This window comes from Mastacembelus armatus, chromosome 10, assembly GCF_900324485.2.
Source record: "Mastacembelus armatus chromosome 10, fMasArm1.2, whole genome shotgun sequence".
Taxonomy (NCBI): domain Eukaryota; kingdom Metazoa; phylum Chordata; class Actinopteri; order Synbranchiformes; family Mastacembelidae; genus Mastacembelus; species Mastacembelus armatus.
In genome coordinates this window covers 11,713,316-11,731,899 of record NC_046642.1, presented here as the reverse complement: position 1 = coordinate 11,731,899, position 18,584 = coordinate 11,713,316, and the positions used below count along the sequence as shown (strand labels likewise).

The 18,584-nt window shown below is 40.7% G+C and overlaps 1 protein-coding gene across 1 annotated transcript; it reads left to right on the top strand.

Moving 5' to 3' along the window:
- The first annotated feature begins 1,495 nt into the window (after nt 1-1,495).
- On the top strand, nt 1,496-17,311 carry LOC113144266 (neuronal acetylcholine receptor subunit alpha-3-like). Its single transcript, XM_026330172.1, has 7 exons — nt 1,496-1,701; nt 10,942-11,081; nt 11,227-11,271; nt 11,358-11,467; nt 13,863-14,070; nt 14,240-15,250; nt 16,581-17,311. The coding sequence occupies exons 1-7, from the start codon at nt 1,644-1,646 to the stop codon at nt 16,704-16,706; spliced, it is 1,698 nt and encodes a 565-aa protein (XP_026185957.1). The 5' UTR covers nt 1,496-1,643; the 3' UTR covers nt 16,707-17,311.
- Nucleotides 17,312-18,584: the final 1,273 nt, after the last annotated feature.

The window sequence follows — 18,584 nt, the reverse complement described above, 5'->3', positions numbered from 1 at the left end:
AGAACAGAAGAAAAGACAGAAGCACAGATGCAGTTTGGCTGCTTCATGTACCTCAGTGCCACAGAGCCAGTTAATCAATTTGCAAAAATGTATTGTTTTGTTTCAGCGAGATGCAGAGAAAAGCTGAGGAAAAGTCTCCACCCACTGGCCTGAAGTGGGGAGATGCACTCTTTTACACGGTGTTATTGATCTGAATACTGCTCATTCAAACACATCTAAGAAATTCATCAGGTGTCTTTCACTTTTAAGATTAAATAGACTTTATCAATGTGTCTGTCATCTGCATAAATGTCATAGAATTTCACCAACATGAACACATATATGCATGCCCCACACCTTTGTTATATTAATTTAACAAATACAGGTGTCAATAACTGAATTGCATCTTGTTTTCTCTTTTCAGCTCTCCGGGTCTCACTGCCTCACAATCTCACATCTGTTCTGAAGTTTTTTTGTCCTTCACTGATCTGATTGTCCCTGTCTGTCCATGTCCTGTCTCTGCATCTCTCTACTCCATCAGACCTCAAACCTAAAAACCTTCATCGTAATCAAACATAAAAGTTTAGAAAGACTATATATGTCAAGTTGATACACACATGTGCATTTCATGTTAGAATAGATTCAGGTAATATTAATGAAAAGATCAACCAAACTTTATTTCTGTCTATTCTGCTATAACTGTGAATTTTAGTTTTACAAAACGTTAATTTGGAAAAATAAAAATAAATGAATTTAGATACGTAACATCGTTTTCAATGATGCAATTGAAGATGTTTCTCATTTTACTCCCCAAATTCAAAGAGAGACTGTTGGAGCAGAAAATAAATACTGAAGATGTTGCACTAAAAGTTAATTCATTATAATGTTTACTTGAGTCTATTTCCTCAAAAATATTGTTTTTCCTTCAGCAGCTATACATAACTCAGCCTGGACTCGCATGCTCCAGGAGTAATTTAAGTTTGTTCCCATGCAGTAATAGCTTTCCATTTTTTGAACTGGACAGACTCTGCAGCCTTCACGTCTCTAGTATAGAGCAGCTCATGCTTTAAGCTGCCTGAGCATTGTTATGTCTACAAAATCAATTAAATGACTAAACAGGCCATTCACTGCTCAGCACTGTGTGATCCTATTATGCATGTTTAGCTATATTGAGGATTGAAGATCAGTGTTATTTAAACTTTTTTATACAGAGAAATACATATAGATACATATAGAAATGCATAGATTGTTTTATTCTTTGTATTAATGCTACTAAAGTATCTTGCAAGACTGAATACGAGAATAAGCTAAAGATGAGCAGAATCCTGATGGTCGCAAACCATTTCATTATTCCAAACTTATCACCTGTGAGTCACCGTGAGTCAGGTCGCTAGGTTTGACCCGTGGGTGAGTTTTGTCGTTGCGTGTGGGACGCACGAACAGAGGGTGGGAAGAGGAGGAGGAGGAGGAGGAGGAGGGGGGAGGCGGGTCGTGCAGAAGTTGTCCATGGCAGGAGAGCACATGCATCGCTCTCCACATTCGGGAGCGCAAAGGAAAATGTTGGTTTAATGTTAAGGCTCCGCGGTCGTCAGAAGTAGTCTGCTGACAAGACTTGAGTTACCATCTTTTATCCACAGAAAGCGTCGCCAAGCGCCGATGTATCGATGAATTTCACGGGGAAACTAACAAACGTCGTCCTGCTTGTGCTCCTCGCCGCGCAAGGTAAGGCACAGCGTGCCAAAAGTACCATTCTACTCATTACTTTAGGAAAACCCTGGGTTTTTTTCATTATGTCCAGAGGATGTTTAGTAACCTTGTTTGTCACATCGGTTTTAGTGATCTTCAGACACCCTCAACTCAAGTTGGGGGGGAAAACAAAAAAACTGTTTTAAATTCGCAGCAGAGAATAAAAGCAGGATACAAGCAGTCGGAATAATCATTCAGTTTATGAATCTAGTGGGATGGCATGTGTTTACTAATCCAGCTGTCGATGCGTGGAACAATAACCACAGCTGATAATAAAAGTGGAAAAAGTCGCCGCGCGTATTTTAATGCCAGAATCGTTAATATCCTTCTGTTGGTGGTGCGTGAGCTCTGTTCTACCTTTTAATGAGGGAGATTTTCCACCCTGATTGTTTGAGCTCAACAATTTTATATATATATATATATATATATATAACTCCATGTGGGTGTGAAATATAATATCCGATAGGATATCCTCTCTAAACTAGTAAAATCATTTTTATGTGTATAATGGGGCCCTTAATGGCATCTAGGTGCACACAGATGAACCGAACCGAAATGTTTTAAAATACTCAGGAGATGATGATCTGTGGTCAGTCCTCCCGAGCCACTGTCAGGCATCCATGCGTGTAAAAAAACTCAAATAAATAAGCCAACACATGAGTGACGATTTTGATTTAATCCCTGAAGTGCAGGACTGTGGCCTCCCTCCATTTACAGAGGTCAGAGGTCAGGGTTAGGTACAGTTCATCGGAGTAGGCTGTAGCTCTGGAGCTGCCAGTCACTGTATCTGTATCTGTGTTTCTTTCCTTTATGTTTCTTCACACTCACATGGGTATTTTTTATTTCTTGATGTTTTTAGTTTATGTCAGGCTGCCAATCCCCAGTGCACTTTAAAACAGCAGATTTTGAAGTGGGGTCTCAGGGGGCCCAGCGCAGAACCAAGAAGATAAATGTTTAAAAGCAAATCTTTTGTGCTGTGTTCACATGATACTTAGTAGTTATTTTAATCCTGAACTTCATCTCATTCACATTCACAAAGAGCACTCAGACGAATATCTTGTCAGAGCATCTTTACTGATGGGAACACCCAGCATAATGGGTATCTATCTACACAAAGGATAAAGCCTCTGCTAAGTGGTGATATGTGTTTTGGCAGCACCTTTGTTTTTAAGTGCTCATTGCTGTTTTTGTGCTTTAACACCTGTCAGTCAAACAGTGTGGAAAACTTAATGTATTTTTCTGTGGATTTTAGAAGTTTATGTTGTTGTTTAATTGCAGTATTTACAGTCCACAGCTTGTACATATTGTATGTACAATATATGTACAACCTCTGCTTTACTAGGGTTAACTACGTTTAAATAATAATAATAAAGTTATAATGTAGCCTAACCATTTAAGTTCAGAGCTGGTGTTAATATTTTATTTTTCAGTTATACAAAACACTGAAAAATCATTCAGTGACTTTAGTTTTGGTTTAGTTTTGGCCAGCCTTTGGCAAAATACGAGGCTTCTGCATTTGCCTTTTAGGGCAGTATAAATGACACTTTTTGGGATTTGTTCAGCCATGATGGATGTTGCTGATCACACTAAATGGCTGTTTGGCTTATAACGTTTTTCCAGGAATGGCCAGACAGACTCAGTGCGCTTTAAACATAGTCTGAAGGAGGAATAATTATTCTGGCTATAGGTTGAATCACAGGTTTTATATGAAACTGTCATGACGTCTCACTTTAAAGCCCTGAGTGCAACAGTGTGTTTGTCCCAGATGTGGTACTCGGAGTCCCACTGTGGGAGCAGCACTAAGTACCTTCATATTGTCACGCTCCAGTCGTCATGCGAAAGACACTTGCTTCACACATCCTGTGAGCTGATGCAGACTCCGAGTCAAGGGGAAAGGCAGTGTCTCTATATGACACATCCCTCACTTCTCTTTCTCTGCCTCTGTCATTCTCCTCAGCTGGATAGATTTGCTACAGCTGACTGCTTTGTCGCTTTGCCCTTGAACTGGGCAAATTTCAAAAGGAACATGAAAGCAAAGCTGAGAAGGGATGACAGTGTCAATGCTCTTACAGAAGGGCAGATTTTGCTCAAGTGAGAAGAAATCTACTTTTTGTACTTGCTAGTTAGTGTCATTTAACTGTTTGGAGGACTCTGGCCTCACCTTTTCCTTTTCCCTCTGACTTTGCCTCTCATCCTCTATCCAATTCCCTCAATCCCTTATTGGCTGTGTGGGCTTTTGTGTGTCTCTGAACAGGGGATATATATGCAAATAAGCACTTGGAAAGCAAATATTCACATACACACACACCCCCATTGGGGGGCAGATTAGTGTGAAACAGAAGGTATTGTTTCCTGCCATCTAGGATCAGGTGACTTGTCCCCGTAACAGAGGAAATGTCAATCCTGCAGTCCATGGGATTGGGGTGTTATAGTCAAAAATAGACTTAGTTGAAATAGCTTCAAAATAAGGAGGGAGAAATTTCAGTTGTTGTTAGCCGGAGTTATGACATTCAAAATAAAGTCACAGCCTGTGGGATAGATTGTTGTGCACATCAGCATATTTCAGGACAGAATGTGTTCCTGAAGGCTTGAGATTGAGTGATTAAAATGAGTGAAAAACTGCGTGATGCATTTCCCCACAGCATCTTGCCTGCATCATCTCCAGCAGAAATAGCTGAGAGAGACGTCTAGCCATGCTGGCATTATACTGATCTGATCCGCATTATGTTTCAAGCTTGACCCTGTATCTCACTTTACTGTGCATTTTAATAGGCTGCAGCTTTGTGCAAGTTCTGCCTAAGAGAGTATGAACTGCAGACTGCTTATAGGTCGAAAATACTCAAATGATTAAAAAACATAATCAGTACTGGTTTTAAATCAATGGAGTTTGTAGGTGGGCTAACAGACGGCGATGATTAAAAGTTATTTCTTTTACTTGCATTGAAAATGGTTTATATTAAGCTCTAGCAGCCTTTATTTACGTCTGATTGTATAGAGTTGTCTCCTTGCATTGCAGCATCATCAAGTATACTTGCTCTTCTGCCAGACCTAAATGCTCTTCTGAGCTTGGAACTACAGCACATGCTCTCCAGTTTCTCTCTGAGAAGCAATATAGCCGCATTAAAGTCTGACAGGCAATCAGCGTGTGTGTGTGTGTGTGTGTGTGTGTGTGTGTGTGTGTGTGTGTGTGTGTGTGTGTGTGTGTGTGTGTGTGTGTGTGTGTGTGTGTGGGTTAAGGACTATGTGGTGGCTTGAGGATCCTCTTAACGCGATTGTTGTGTGATTATTGCAACTAAAGCCCCCACTCCTTCCCTCGCCCACATACTGTGCCACCACAGGCACAAGAGGAGACCTTATTCCACCCCTCCCTCTGCCCATGGATGGCTTGAACTCATGTTCCCATCCAAACCACCACCACCACACACACACTTCCACTCTTGTTTTTGCACACACATACACATACTGGCATTCTCCTCTAGCCAGCCCTGCTGCCTGATTCTTCTGGGACATCCTGGTCTTCAGTGCTGGCAGTGAACTGAGTCATGCTTTAGGACTGAGGGAGAGAGTGTGAGAAACGGAAAGCTCTAGATGAGGTTGAGCAAGAAGCCTCGTCATTTATAAACTGCTGTGCTGTGAGTTTCACGTCTTGTATCTCGCATTCAAGTGTTTTTGCACCATTTTGTAGAGCGATTATGGTCTTTCAAGTTTTTTTTTTTTCTTTCAAGCACTTTTTTAAAGTTTGAACTTGATTTCTCTGTCCTTGAAAGTACTCTCAGTGGAATTATTCTAGTGTCATCTATGATGATCACCAGATTAACCCTGATTGCCTTTATCTATACATGAGGGCAATCAGTTAATATATGCAGTCAAGGGAAATCATGAATACATTAATCAAAAGTTTCACCTGGAGCCATAATTTAAAAATTACTTCAGTTTGCAACAAAATGAGGTGTTTCAGGGATTTCTGCTTCTTGCTCAAAATCCATACAACACTGTAGCAAGTACGTTTTTCATTGATCCAAGCAGCCATTCATCAGTTTTCAGTTCACTTATTATTCTCTCATGTGTGACACTGTGGGATCCCAGAATCCTCCTCATTTTGGTACAATACCAGAAAGGGACCTGTTAGACACTGCCCTCTTTAGTGCAGGAGCTAAACATTGATGAATCCCTGCTGACTCAGTTCTTCACATCAACTTGAATTGAAATAACTACAGCTTTCTCACTACTCAAAACCTAAACTAATCAAAACTTGTAAACTTTCGTACAGCATCCTCTGTTCTAAATCCACGCAATGTGTTTAGTAAAGAAGAACAAATTCTCATGATATAGCATGATCTATAAGAGGCCAGTAAGCCGGTCTACCACTGAAACAGACAAAAGGCCTTTTTCACAGCAGACATTTTGACCCATTATAGCAGGAATAATGCTCCTCCAGACAGCCTCTTTTCTCCTTGGTCCTTGCTCCTCAGAGCAGAAATAAGACTTTTCAGACGTTCTTCATTATGGCAGACTGGAACAAGGGCCAAGGAGTGATAAAAAATTAGGGAACTGAGATTTAGTCCAATAAAGTAATTGTTAATGTCATTAGCTGCACATGTGGTTTTCCTACTATGACAATATCGACATATCTGCTGTCAAAAACAGCCTGCTAATGGTACATGGTTAAAAAGTAAAAAGGCTTGACTAATATTGTAGGAAGGATACATTTTACAGTGGCTTTAAATGCCAGAGATACAAGATTTGCTGTCAGTTTTTTGGCTATGACACCACAGAGGTTTTCAGTTCTGATTCAGTCAATGCTGCTGACATGCACAATCAACAGGCCTGCTCCAGCCTCGCTGCAGGAGAGAGACGTAGACATTAGTACTGATTAGTCAATTACCTGCAGCTGTGAAACTACTGCAACCTTCCAAGTCCAGGGAGACAGCTTCTACAGTGTTTCTGCTTGCAGCAGTGCTCCAGTGTAGCAATTGCTGCATCTTTAGCTCCTTTGAAACTTAAATGTGGAGTGGCTGGTCAATACTTGATTCACTTTAAAATGCTGCTCCCTGCACAGATACTAATCCAGTATACTGGACTGATGTACAGCAGCTGGCATCACCAAAGTCTTTCCTCTTGTGCTTGACCATGTTTGCAGTTGTGTGAGCAAAAGTTCTCCATGTTCCTGTTGGTCATTGTCTGAGAATACTTCAGGTTGTCAAAATAGGTCAAAGAAGCACATATAAAAGTGACACACTGATATTTTAGTCAGGATGTCCTCATGTGTTCCAGATGCTGTGACGCATCATAAAACGTGCAATTGTTATGCCTGAATCAGACAGAGTTGCATCATTTGCATCAGAGCATTTATAGTCTGGATTGGGCTACTCAAATGTACTGTCTCCTCATTAGGTCATCCCTACATTTGGACATTTTCCTTCTTTAAAAGTATAATTTACCATCTGTATCTATCCATAAGCAGAGAATATGATGTTAAACGGGTAAACTCCATCATCTTCTCAGATGATTGTGTGGAGGCAAGGAGCTGTTGAATTTCAAACATCTATGAAAAAATCAGAATTATATTATATAGGAGGGGGATAAAAAATTGTATAATATGCTGTTTTGAATGATTCAATTAAAAATAAATCAGTTTAGCTTATTTTGCATAAATAGGTACTTGTATACAGACACATACACACTCATGGTATACAGGCATACAAGAAGGCACACATAGGTTATAACATGTACCAAATGCTGAATGGGGTGGTCACAGCATTTGCAATAATCACCGTGGTTGCTCTTGTTGCATGATTCAGCATTTCACAGAGAGGCCATCAAAAACCCTGGAGAGCAAAGACACGCAGTTGAGCTTTTCTGGGCTTGTTCTCGCTGTCACTTTTTGCCTCCTGTCTCTTCACTCCACTGTCTCTCTCTCTTTTTATCTGTTTTGCACTCACACACACTGTCAGCCATGTGTTATCAGAGGATAATTAGTTTCTTCAGAGTGTCCACTACTTGCTTCCAGGCTCATCCTGTTATGCACATGCCTGATCAAAGAGTCTTCCACAGGCCACGTGTCTTTCTGCAGCTTTAGACTCCTGTAGCTACAAGACACTGAGACGGACTCACCACTTGCCTTGCTAATTCTAAATCAATGTGGCTATTTAAGGGTGCGATGCATGACTGCTTGACTTGGCTTCATATTCATTAGAACGAAGACTTGTCACTTTGTCACAGCATCATAAAGGCAGGAAAGAATAGAGCAGTAAAACGAAACATGGCCTTCAAAGAGATGATACATGTTTTTCATCAGCCAGAACCAAATACATTTGTGTCTACAAGAAACTTGAGACAAGTGAGCTGCTAAAAGAAAAGAGACATTTTTTTTATTATGGAGTGCAATAAATGCAGAGCAGCAAATGTGGTATGCAAAGAAAGCTAAAGTGTAAAGGTTCTAATGAACTTTTTTTATAAGGCTACTTAAGATCTAAACTTTGGCAAAACAAAGAAGGGAATTAGGGGAGCAGCTATACTACCAGAGGAAGAAAAAAAAAATCTTAGTTTAATTGTTTTTGTCACAGTGAACAAAAGGTCCAATTAACTGAGTGATTATAATTTCCCTGGTTTCCCTTCACCCAATTAGAGGCTTAAACAAGGTTCTGGCAGTGCAGCGAATTAGGGAGCAGTGGGCAGTTTTTGACGGCAGGTACCAAGAGCTGAAATTACACATGCGTCTCTTGAGAGCGGCCTTTTCATTAAGCTTTAAGACTCAAGTTGCCTCTGTCAGTGACCTCAGAAAACTTTGGGAGTTTTGAAGCCACTGTAATATATTTTAACTTTTTACACATTCACTAGTGGAACTACAGGAGATGTTACATGGTTTGTTTTTAGTCAGTAACTAGCTCAAACTGGTTTTGTATTAGAATATTACTATTTTGGTTACATTGTCTTCATCGGGGTGTTGATACAATTGAAATGCAACTTAAAATGTTTGGGTCAATAAACAGTGGGAGAAAGGCTGTGTGACCTGATTTTCATTTATCTGAGTGCACTTGAATAGCCTTTGCCTCCACTGCTCTGCACCCTGCTGTCTGTACTCTTACCTGCATTTGAAATGTACTGAGATTCACACCTCAACATGGATTTAGGAGAGAGAGTGATGAAAATTTAAATTCAGTATATTCATAATATTTGTTGAAAATTAAGCCATTGCACATTCTCCCTTTTTACCCCAGAATTCTGTTCATTATCTTATTTTGAGTTTTATGTGGAGCTAATTATTGTCTAGAGTTTTAAGTGTGTGTTTGGTGTGTGCGTTACATGCACCAGATCTTGTGCTTATGTAAGTGTAGTAGTGTTTTAGAGACTGAACTTTAGCTCAATAAGACGAGTCTACCCCCGGCAGTCTCTTGTGTTTTAAAATTGAAATTGCACTCGGTAAATGGTCTAAGGTGTTTTGTTTCTGTGTAATAATTGTGAAGATGTAACATTTCATGACACATTTCAGAATCAGATAGGCATGAAAATAATCCAACAAGGAATAATATTCAATTACATTGTTATTTCCCTGGCTTTGGCAAATCTGATTTGTGAACATGAGAAAATGAACCAGCCTTTCAAAATGAGAAAACAGAAACTGTAATCTGGGATGTCTGTGAGATATTAATCTAAGTGCATCCCCAACAGCAATAAATGGAAGAACTGCTTTATGACTTTATGGACAATGAAAATGAAATATTTGTTTGAACATATAGGTTCTCAATATATATATATATATATATATATATATATATATATATATATATATATATATATATATATATATATATATATATATATGTTTTATGGAAGCACCATCCTTACTGAAAGATCTTTATTCTCATTTCTTGTGTTTATAGCTCTGTAGAAAACAATAGTAACAACCATGGTTACATTTCAGTCATTTTACCACAGGTTAACTATTTTAATAGCCTGTAATAAATTATTGTAGGTTGTGTTTTCAATTGATCAGTTGCATTGCCACGGTTTCCTCCAGAGTAAACTCAGAGGTAACCTTCAGTCTTTCAGCATTTATCCATTCATTCATTACTGTTCCTACATCGCTTATCCTGCAGTCACAATCCCAGCTGACATTGGATAAAGGCACTATAAATCAGTGTTGACATACAAATTATTAAGAGATGGTAATGTTGTAGATGGGAGAAAATGAACAGAGGAAGAATACGAGTGTAAAGTTGTTGACCAATTTTACATGATTCTGGTTTGTAGAGTGTTAACACAGAGGAAGTGTCCCATTAAAAGGCCATGTTTTATTTAGTTGTCAGTGTATGTGGATATTTGTGTATATGGGCTGTGCCCCATTTGCCCTTTTGGTGAAGCGTATTCTCTTCCATTTCTAAAATGGTTCATGCCGCTTGGTGAATGCAAGATTGATGTTTTGAGACTGACGAATACTATGTTCATCACTTGTGTGTTGTTAAAAGCTGTGATGGGGGAAAAAACACTAACTTGTGTCCATGTTTGTGCCTGAACAAAAGCAATCAGTTGGTTTAAACCTACCTATCATACCTCAAACTCTGTTGGTGTTGTGTTTAGTTAACCAGGCGACAAAGGGGATAGTGAAATGAGCCATTTTCTGCTTGGTCGGACGTGGGTCTGTATAGAGCAATGCAAAGGAGAGACGCACACACACACACACACACACACACACACACACACATCTGCAAACACATTTTATGTTGTTGTTTTTTTTTGCTTGAAGCATTTGTGTTTGGAGATCTCCTGAAAGCTCTCAGGCTTCATCTTTACTGTGAGCATGCGACTGCAATGTCTCTCCATTGATTTAACAGTTACGAGGTAATTTCACCTAAAACAAACTAAAACACTTTCCATTTTCCTTCTCACCCCAAGACATGCAATTAGCTCTGCCTTTATTAGCTCAGGATATTCAGAAGTATGTCTCGTACACAGTAAAGGTAATAAACAACATTAAAATCACTTTTGTATCATTATAATATTTTGTTTGGCAGACACTATTGCTGAATCATTTTTGGTTATCAACCTATTAGCAATATTGAAGATAAGTTATATTTAATTGTGCTTTCAGACTTGGAGGGGTTTCCAACCTCCACATTTAAAGTGGAATCCAAAGTGGCATTGTTCTTCCTTCTGTTGGTGCTGAACATCATTATAATTGCTCATCTTCTCTCTTCTGCTTCTGTGTTTCATTAGGCTGCTTTTTATCTAAAGCAGAGGACAGGTTATTTCGGAGGTTATTCCGGCGGTACAACCAGTTCATCCGACCAGTGGAGAATGTGTCTGATCCAGTCACAGTGGAGTTTGAGGTCTCCATATCTCAACTGGTCAAAGTGGTAAGAAGAGAGAATCAGTATAAAGCAGATCTATCAGGACAAAGAGACCATGTGTTTCATGTATTTAAAAAAAAAAAAAAATTGTTATTCATTCATCAAAGTTCCTTTTCTCTTGCTGACTAACTTGCCCTTTTTGTTATTACAGGATGAAGTGAATCAGATTATGGAAACCAATTTGTGGCTGAGGCATGTGAGTGATGTTCATCCTTTATTATTATCGTATCTGCCACACTATCTGTACATGCTGGATTTTGTGAAGTTTTCTCTGCCTTCTAGGTCTGGAATGACTACAAACTGAGATGGATCCCTGCTGAATATGATGGGATTGAGTTCATACGAGTTCCATCCAATAAGATTTGGAGGCCAGACATTGTTTTGTACAACAAGTAAGTTTTAGTGCACAAATGGTGATAGGTGAACAGTTTAGTCCTCAATGCAACCACAAGGGGGCACAATCCAGTGTCTTCATGTGCCAGTCCCAAGTTCGGGTAAATACAGAGGGTTGTGTCAAGAAGGGCATCCGATGTAAAATTTAAGCCAATTCAAACATGCGAATCACAAATATGACTTCCATACTGGATTGGTCGCGGCCCAGGTTAACAAGGACCGCCACTGGTGCTGTTGACTTACAGGGCCCCAGTGGAAATTGGACTACTGTTGGTCAAAGAAGGAGAGGAGGAAGGCGTGTTCATAGGCAAAGAGAGAAGAGGAAGGGCAGGAATGTAGGACTTTGAGTAGGGACTTTGAATGTAGGGACTTTGTCAGGGAAAACTAGAGAGTTGGCTGATAAGAAGAAAGGTGGATATCTTGTGTGTTCAGGAGACCAGGTGGAAAGGTAGCAAGGCCTATAAATTAGGAGCAGGGTTCAAGCTGTTTTATCATGGTGTGGATGGAAAGAGGAATGGAGTAGGAGTTATCCAGAAGGAGGATTTTGCTAGCAATGTTCAGGAGGTGAAGAGAGTGTCAGATAGGGTGATGAGTCTGAGAATGGAAGTTGAAGGTGTGATGTTGAATGTTGTCAGTGGTTATGCCCCACAGGTAGGATGATGAGTTAGAAGAGGAGCAGTTGATCCTGACGACATACCTGTGGAGGTATGGAAGTGTTTAGGAAAGGTGGCAGTAGAGTTTTTGACTGGGCTACTTAACAAGATCTTGGAGAGTGAGAGGATGCCTGAGGAATGGAGGAGAAGTGTACTGGTGCCCATTTTTAAGAACAAGAGAGACGTGCAGAGTTGTGGAAACTACAGAGGAATAAAGCTGATGAGTCACATAATGAAGTTATGGGAAAGAGTAGTGGAGCCTAGGTTGAGGTCAGAAGTGAACATTTGTGAGCAGCAGTATGGTTTCATGCCAAGAAAGAGAACCACAGATGCAATATTTGCTTTGAGAATGCTGATGGAGAAGTACAGAGAAGGTCAGAAGGATCTACATTGTGTCTTTGTAGATTTGGAAAAAGCGTATGACAGGGTGCCGAGAGAGGAGCTGTGGTTTTGTATGAGGAAGCCTGGAGTGGCAGAGAAGTATGTTCGAGTGGTGCAGGACATGTATGAGAGCTGTAAGACAGTGGTGAGGTGTGCTGTTGGTGTGACAGAGGAGTTCAAGGTGGAGGTGGGACTGCACCAAGAATCGGCTTTGAGCCCCTTCTTGTTTGCTGTGGTGATGGACAGACTGACAGATGAGGTTAGACAGGAATCTCCGTGGACCATGATGTTTGCAGATGACATTGTCATCTGTAGTGAGAGCAGGGAGCAGGTGGAGGAAAATCTAGAGAGGTGGAGGTTTGCTCTGGAAAGGAGAGGAATGAAGGTCAGCCGCAGTAAAACAGAGTACATGTGTGTAAATGAGAGGGACTCAAGTAGAACGGTGAGGTTACAGGGAGTAGAGGTGAAGAAGGTGGAGGATTTTAAGTACCTAGGGTCAACAGTCCAGAGCAACGGAGAGTGTGGAAAAGAAGTGAAGAGACGTGTGCAAGCAGGTTGGAACGGGTGGAGGAAAGTGTCAGGTGTGATGTGTGACAAAAGAGTGTCAGCAAGAATGAAAGGAAAGGTGGACAAGACATTGGCGAGACCAGCAATGTTGTCTGGTTTAGAGACAGTGGCACTGAGACAAAGACAGGAGGCAGAGCTGGAGGTAGCAGAGCTGAAGATGTTGAGGTTCTCTCTGGGAGTGACGAGGATGGATAGGATCAGGAATGAGGACATCAGAGGGACAGCTCATGTTAGATGTTTTGGAGAAAAAGCCAGGGAAGCCAGATTGAGATGGTTTGGACATGTTCAGAGGAGGGACAGTGAATACATTGGTAAAAGGATGCTGAGGTAAGAGCTGCCAGGAAGGAGGCCTAGAGGAAGACCAAAGAGGAGGTTCTTGGATGTAGTGAAGAAGGACACATGAGGATAGTTGGTGTAGGTGAGGAGGATACAGGGGATAGGGTTGAATGGAGGCGGATGATTCGCTGTGGCGACCCTTGAAGGGAGCAGCCGAAAGGAGAAGAAGAAGAACAGTTTAGTCCTCAGCTTGCCTAATACTATGCGGAATGATGCAACTTTCTGTGAACCTTTTTCAGTGATCTTTTATGTTGTAGCTACTTTAGGACTCTCATTTGTACCATGATGTGATATTTGTCAATTGAAACGCAGGCAGCTTTTTAAATTTTAAATTTAAATGTTTACATTTCTATACTTTTTCTGTAAGGTCTAATGTTGCTTATTTATGCTGTCTGTCTTCGGATCTTTTGTGTTAAATGTTGTAATGGCCTTTGTGCTTGAAAATGTTCTCTCAAAGTGCTGTGGGTGATTTTCTTGTGGAAGACAAGACCAAGGCTCTGCTGAAGTTTGATGGCACCATCACCTGGATTCCTCCAGCGATTTTTAAGTCCTCCTGCCCTATGGACATCACCTACTTCCCCTTTGACTACCAGAACTGCTCCATGAAGTTTGGCTCCTGGACATACGACAAGGCCAAGATTGACCTGGTGCTCATTGGCTCAAAGGTCAGGCAGAGTCCCAGGAGACAGACCCTGGGTTGTCATACTTTTTTTTTTTATTTAAGTAAGAACTTTGCAATTACAGTACTGAACCAAAAACTGTTTTATGGTCTCATGTGCTCAACAAAATAAATATATATTTTTTTACTTTAATTTCACCTTGGCATTTTTCCAGGTGAACCTGAAAGACTTCTGGGAAAGTGGAGAGTGGGAGATCATCGATGCACCAGGATACAAGCATGACATCAAGTATAACTGTTGCGAAGAGATCTACCCAGACATCACCTACTCCTTCTACATCCGCCGCCTACCGCTCTTCTACACCATCAACCTCATCATTCCCTGCCTCCTCATCTCCTTCCTCACAGTGCTAGTCTTCTACCTCCCATCTGACTGTGGAGAGAAGGTCACCCTGTGTATCTCTGTCCTTCTCTCCCTAACTGTGTTCCTGCTGGTCATAACTGAAACCATCCCTTCAACGTCACTTGTCATACCTCTGATTGGCGAGTATCTTCTCTTCACCATGATTTTTGTCACACTCAGCATCGTCATCACTGTCTTTGTGCTGAACGTCCACTACCGCACCCCCATGACTCACACAATGCCCGAGTGGGTGAGGGCTGTGTTCCTTGGGGTGCTGCCCAGGGTGATGCTGATGAGACGGCCTATTGACCAGAGCTGCACCGCCCCTGCCAGTATTACAGGAGTTACAGGAGGAGCGGGTGGAGGAGGAAGTAGTGGAGGAAACACGAAGAGAAAGACCAGCATAGGAAGTGGATCAGGAAGTGTAAGTGTTGGAGGTATAACTGGAGGTGTAGCGTGTCCGCCACTGGATGGTGCCGCGGGGGCAGGAGGGGCCTCTTCAGCTAGTGGCTCCATGAACTGTGTGGAATACAGCGAGATGAACCGTGACATGAGTCGTGATATGAACAGGAGGTGCCCCTATAGGGGAAAGGAGGTACCAACTCCTGTCCCTCCCCCGATGGTGCCGCCGCCTCCTCCCCAGGCATCCCAGACACAGGGTCCCCAGGAGTCAGAGCTCCCTAAGCTATCGAGACCCCTGAATGCCCCATCACCTGTCAATGCTGTTGTTGCCTTCTCCGTGGTCTCACCAGAGATCAAGCAGGCTATCGAGAGCGTGAAGTACATCGCAGAGAACATGAGAACTCGCAACAAAGCCAAAGAGGTACTGTGATCTGTGAACTGAAAAGATAACCAACACACCAATAACTCATAGCTTTATTACCTGCCAAAAGGGCTGTCATTGTGCATTCTTACAGTTGTAAGTTGTCTAGAAAGTAGAAATATAAATATGTACATATGATTTCCCATTTATTTTGGGAAGCAAAATATTGGATATTGTTTCCCATTAGATTTGAGGTATCTGGCAACAAAAGGTTTAATAATAGTATAAACCATGATTCAGTTTCACACTGACAATCCCCAAGTGTGCAGTGACTAGAGGCACCTCTTCTCCCTTTCACTGAATACATTATAATGCAACCAGCAAGACAATTACTCCTTTAAAGCAAACCATATTTATAAAACAACTCAGAGTTGTCAGTAAGTTGAGAAAATGTACTTTACCTGCTAAGACATAAAAGGATATGCAAAGAAAATTACAGGATGAAGAAACAATATAACCTCAAAGCTGTTGCAGAGCCACAAGGGGCATCACAGAGGCTTACCCAAACCTTGATCATGGCTGCCTAACATACTGTGTACCTTTTCCTTCTGGTCCTAATTCTAACCTAAAACCAAGTCTTAACCCTAAAATAAATGGTTAATCCTATCTGGGGGACAGATTCTGTTCCCTAGATGGGGGTGCTCCGATTTTGTTCACAGCATACAAATAAACACACAACAAAGCCTTACTGTATGTGTGTTATCTCTGCAGTGTCTGGATTTCTACTGAGCTTGGTAAAAATAGTGCAGAAGCCATTTACATGGGGCTATAAAGGGAACATAAAGCTGCTTGTTTGTTGCAGATGGAGGGCTTTGCTTTCCTCTCCCTCGCACTCTGGATGGTCCTGATATGTTTGTTGCTTCATCTCCATCTTTTGTTAGAAATGCTCAGCTCTGTGTTTGATGCATACGCAACAGCCATACTGCCTCCTCTATAGGTACTCAGTGGCATTGTGGTCGAAGGAATCAATGATCCTAGTGTACGCAAATGACTAATCAAGGCACACACATACTCCATACACACACACATACTGTTCAAATGCTAACAAAAGCCGAAAACCTGGAAGTAAACACTGGTGGTACAGAGCTCCCTAAGCTATCGAAGCCCCTGAATGCCCCATCACCTGTCAATGCTGTTGCCCTATTTTACACACACACACACAGACAGAGACACACACATGCCCAACAGCGATACAGCTGTGGTGAAAATACAGTGACCTGCAGTGAATGTGACAGTTTGTATCATTGCTAGAAATTAATATTAAGCAAAGGTATTTTAGGTTTTAAAACAAATTCCTAAATACCCAAATTTCCTTCTTTCCTTTCCTCAGGTGGAGGATGACTGGAAGTACGTCGCCATGGTCATTGACAGGATTTTCCTGTGGGTTTTTGTGGCAGTGTGTGTGCTGGGAACTCTGGGACTTTTCCTTCAACCGCTCATCAGCTTCTTAAAATGAGACAAATGTCTTTGACAGTGGTCTTTTGCTTTCTTTCTCTTTTTGTCTACTTCTATCCGCCTTTGTAACCCACTTGAATTATTTGTAGAATTATCCCTCCTGCTGCTCTTTCATATGAAAGACTGGGCTCTGTTCTTTCTTCGTTTCTGGCTTTTGGTCTCTTTCCATCTCTTGCTCTTGTGTGAGACTCTGTAATCAGTCAGCACTTCTAGCCATCAGCTGTATGTTCCCTCATATGACTTACCCAGATTATCTTGTTGTTCATTTGCCTTACCATATCTACTGTATGCACACACAGTGGTGTTCTCCACCCTCTTCCTCTCCATTACTGTTATTTCAAATGTGATGATCACATCTGCTCTCCTTTCCTCTCTCTTTTTTTTCTTCCTCTCCTTTGCCAAGCTATGACCTGCCACAGCCTACAGCACATCTCTTCATTGCCATCTTTTATCTCAGATTGTATTCACTGCATTTCTTCTCTGAACATGTCCACTCAGTCATTGGCATTGTACTTCTATCGTGTAAAGTTTTGGGGTAATTATTTAAGTAATAATTATTACAATTACTAGAAAAAAAAAACTCTTTTAAGAGACAGATAATTAAGGAAGAGGTACCTGGATACATTTGAGTGAGTTTTGAAGAAGCACAATGTCATTTTAAGCCAATTCAATGAGGACAATGCATTTTTGAGAAATGTGGTAACATATGTCCTTTCTGTAAAGAAAATTTCTTGACTGCTTTTTTGGGAGTTAGTGATATGTACAATCCTGTAGTGTAAAGGTCATTTGGTGACTGGCACTTTTTTCAGGATGGTTATTTTGTTGTCAGATACAGGCAGTCACCTTAATGTTTCTCTGTACAAATGTTTGTTAAATATAAGTCTGTTTTGCATGCCTTCTGAGGAGGACACTTGCTGTGGCAGTACACGCTGTATTTTCCACGTATTTACCAAGTATAGTTATGCACTGTACACAAATTCACAACATCAGTACAAACTTCCAATGTATAGAAATGTGAAATGCACAGTGTAGAACACACTTGAAAGATGACTTAAATTAATTGGTCTCAATTAATTTCTAATAATAAAGAATATCCTAGCACTGGAATGTATATCTGTTTGTGAACTCTGTATGTGTTTTCCCTTTTTCCTCAACCTTATGGATGTGAAGCCAAGGTGAAATGGACACCACCAAGTTTGTAGTGTCTGTAGTCTGTAGTTGTGAATGTATTCATCTGTCTGTGTAATCACCTGCTCAGGTAACACCCTGCTACTCATCCAGTGCAAACCAGGATAGTTTCCACTGCCCCATGACTCTTAATAAGGTAAACCCATTGTTACATTATTCATGTCATTCCACTTTCACATGACAATGACAGAATACAGTACTGACCAATTTGCAAAATTACGTCTAGGCCTCAGTTTTAAAAGAAAAAAAAAAAGTTTGAGTATTACACTTGACCTACAACGTTAAGACACCGTGTTGATTTTTGTATGGCTTTATTTGGCTCATAACATTTTCATATACTGGTGACCTGTCCATTGTGTACCCCTGTCTTTCACCCACAGAGAGCTGGGATAGGCTTCAGCAGATGGATGGATGGATATATTTCTTTATTCTTTTATTGTTTTCTTACTGCTTACATTTGCAACTACTTTATTTATTGGGACGACCATATCCCTACTAGTCTTCTACTAATCAAATGTGAACACACTAAATATATAAGCCTTACAAACTGCTGTACTTAAATAGTATTAAATGTAAATTAATGTATTAAGGTAAAATTTTACAGTAATTGTTAGAACCTGGGGGTACAGAGTACAACATGTCAAAAGACATTTGTAGTAAGTACATTTCTGACAACCTAGTAAATGTTAAC

Coding starts and splice junctions, on each gene's coding strand:
- LOC113144266 (XM_026330172.1), top strand. CDS start 1,644: ATGAATTTCACGGGGAAACTAACAAACGTCGTCCTGCTTGTGCTCCTC. Junction 11,468..13,862: donor GACATTGTTTTGTACAACAA/GTAAGTTTTAGT, acceptor GTTCTCTCAAAG/TGCTGTGGGTGATTTTCTTG. Junction 14,071..14,239: donor TGGTGCTCATTGGCTCAAAG/GTCAGGCAGAGT, acceptor GCATTTTTCCAG/GTGAACCTGAAAGACTTCTG.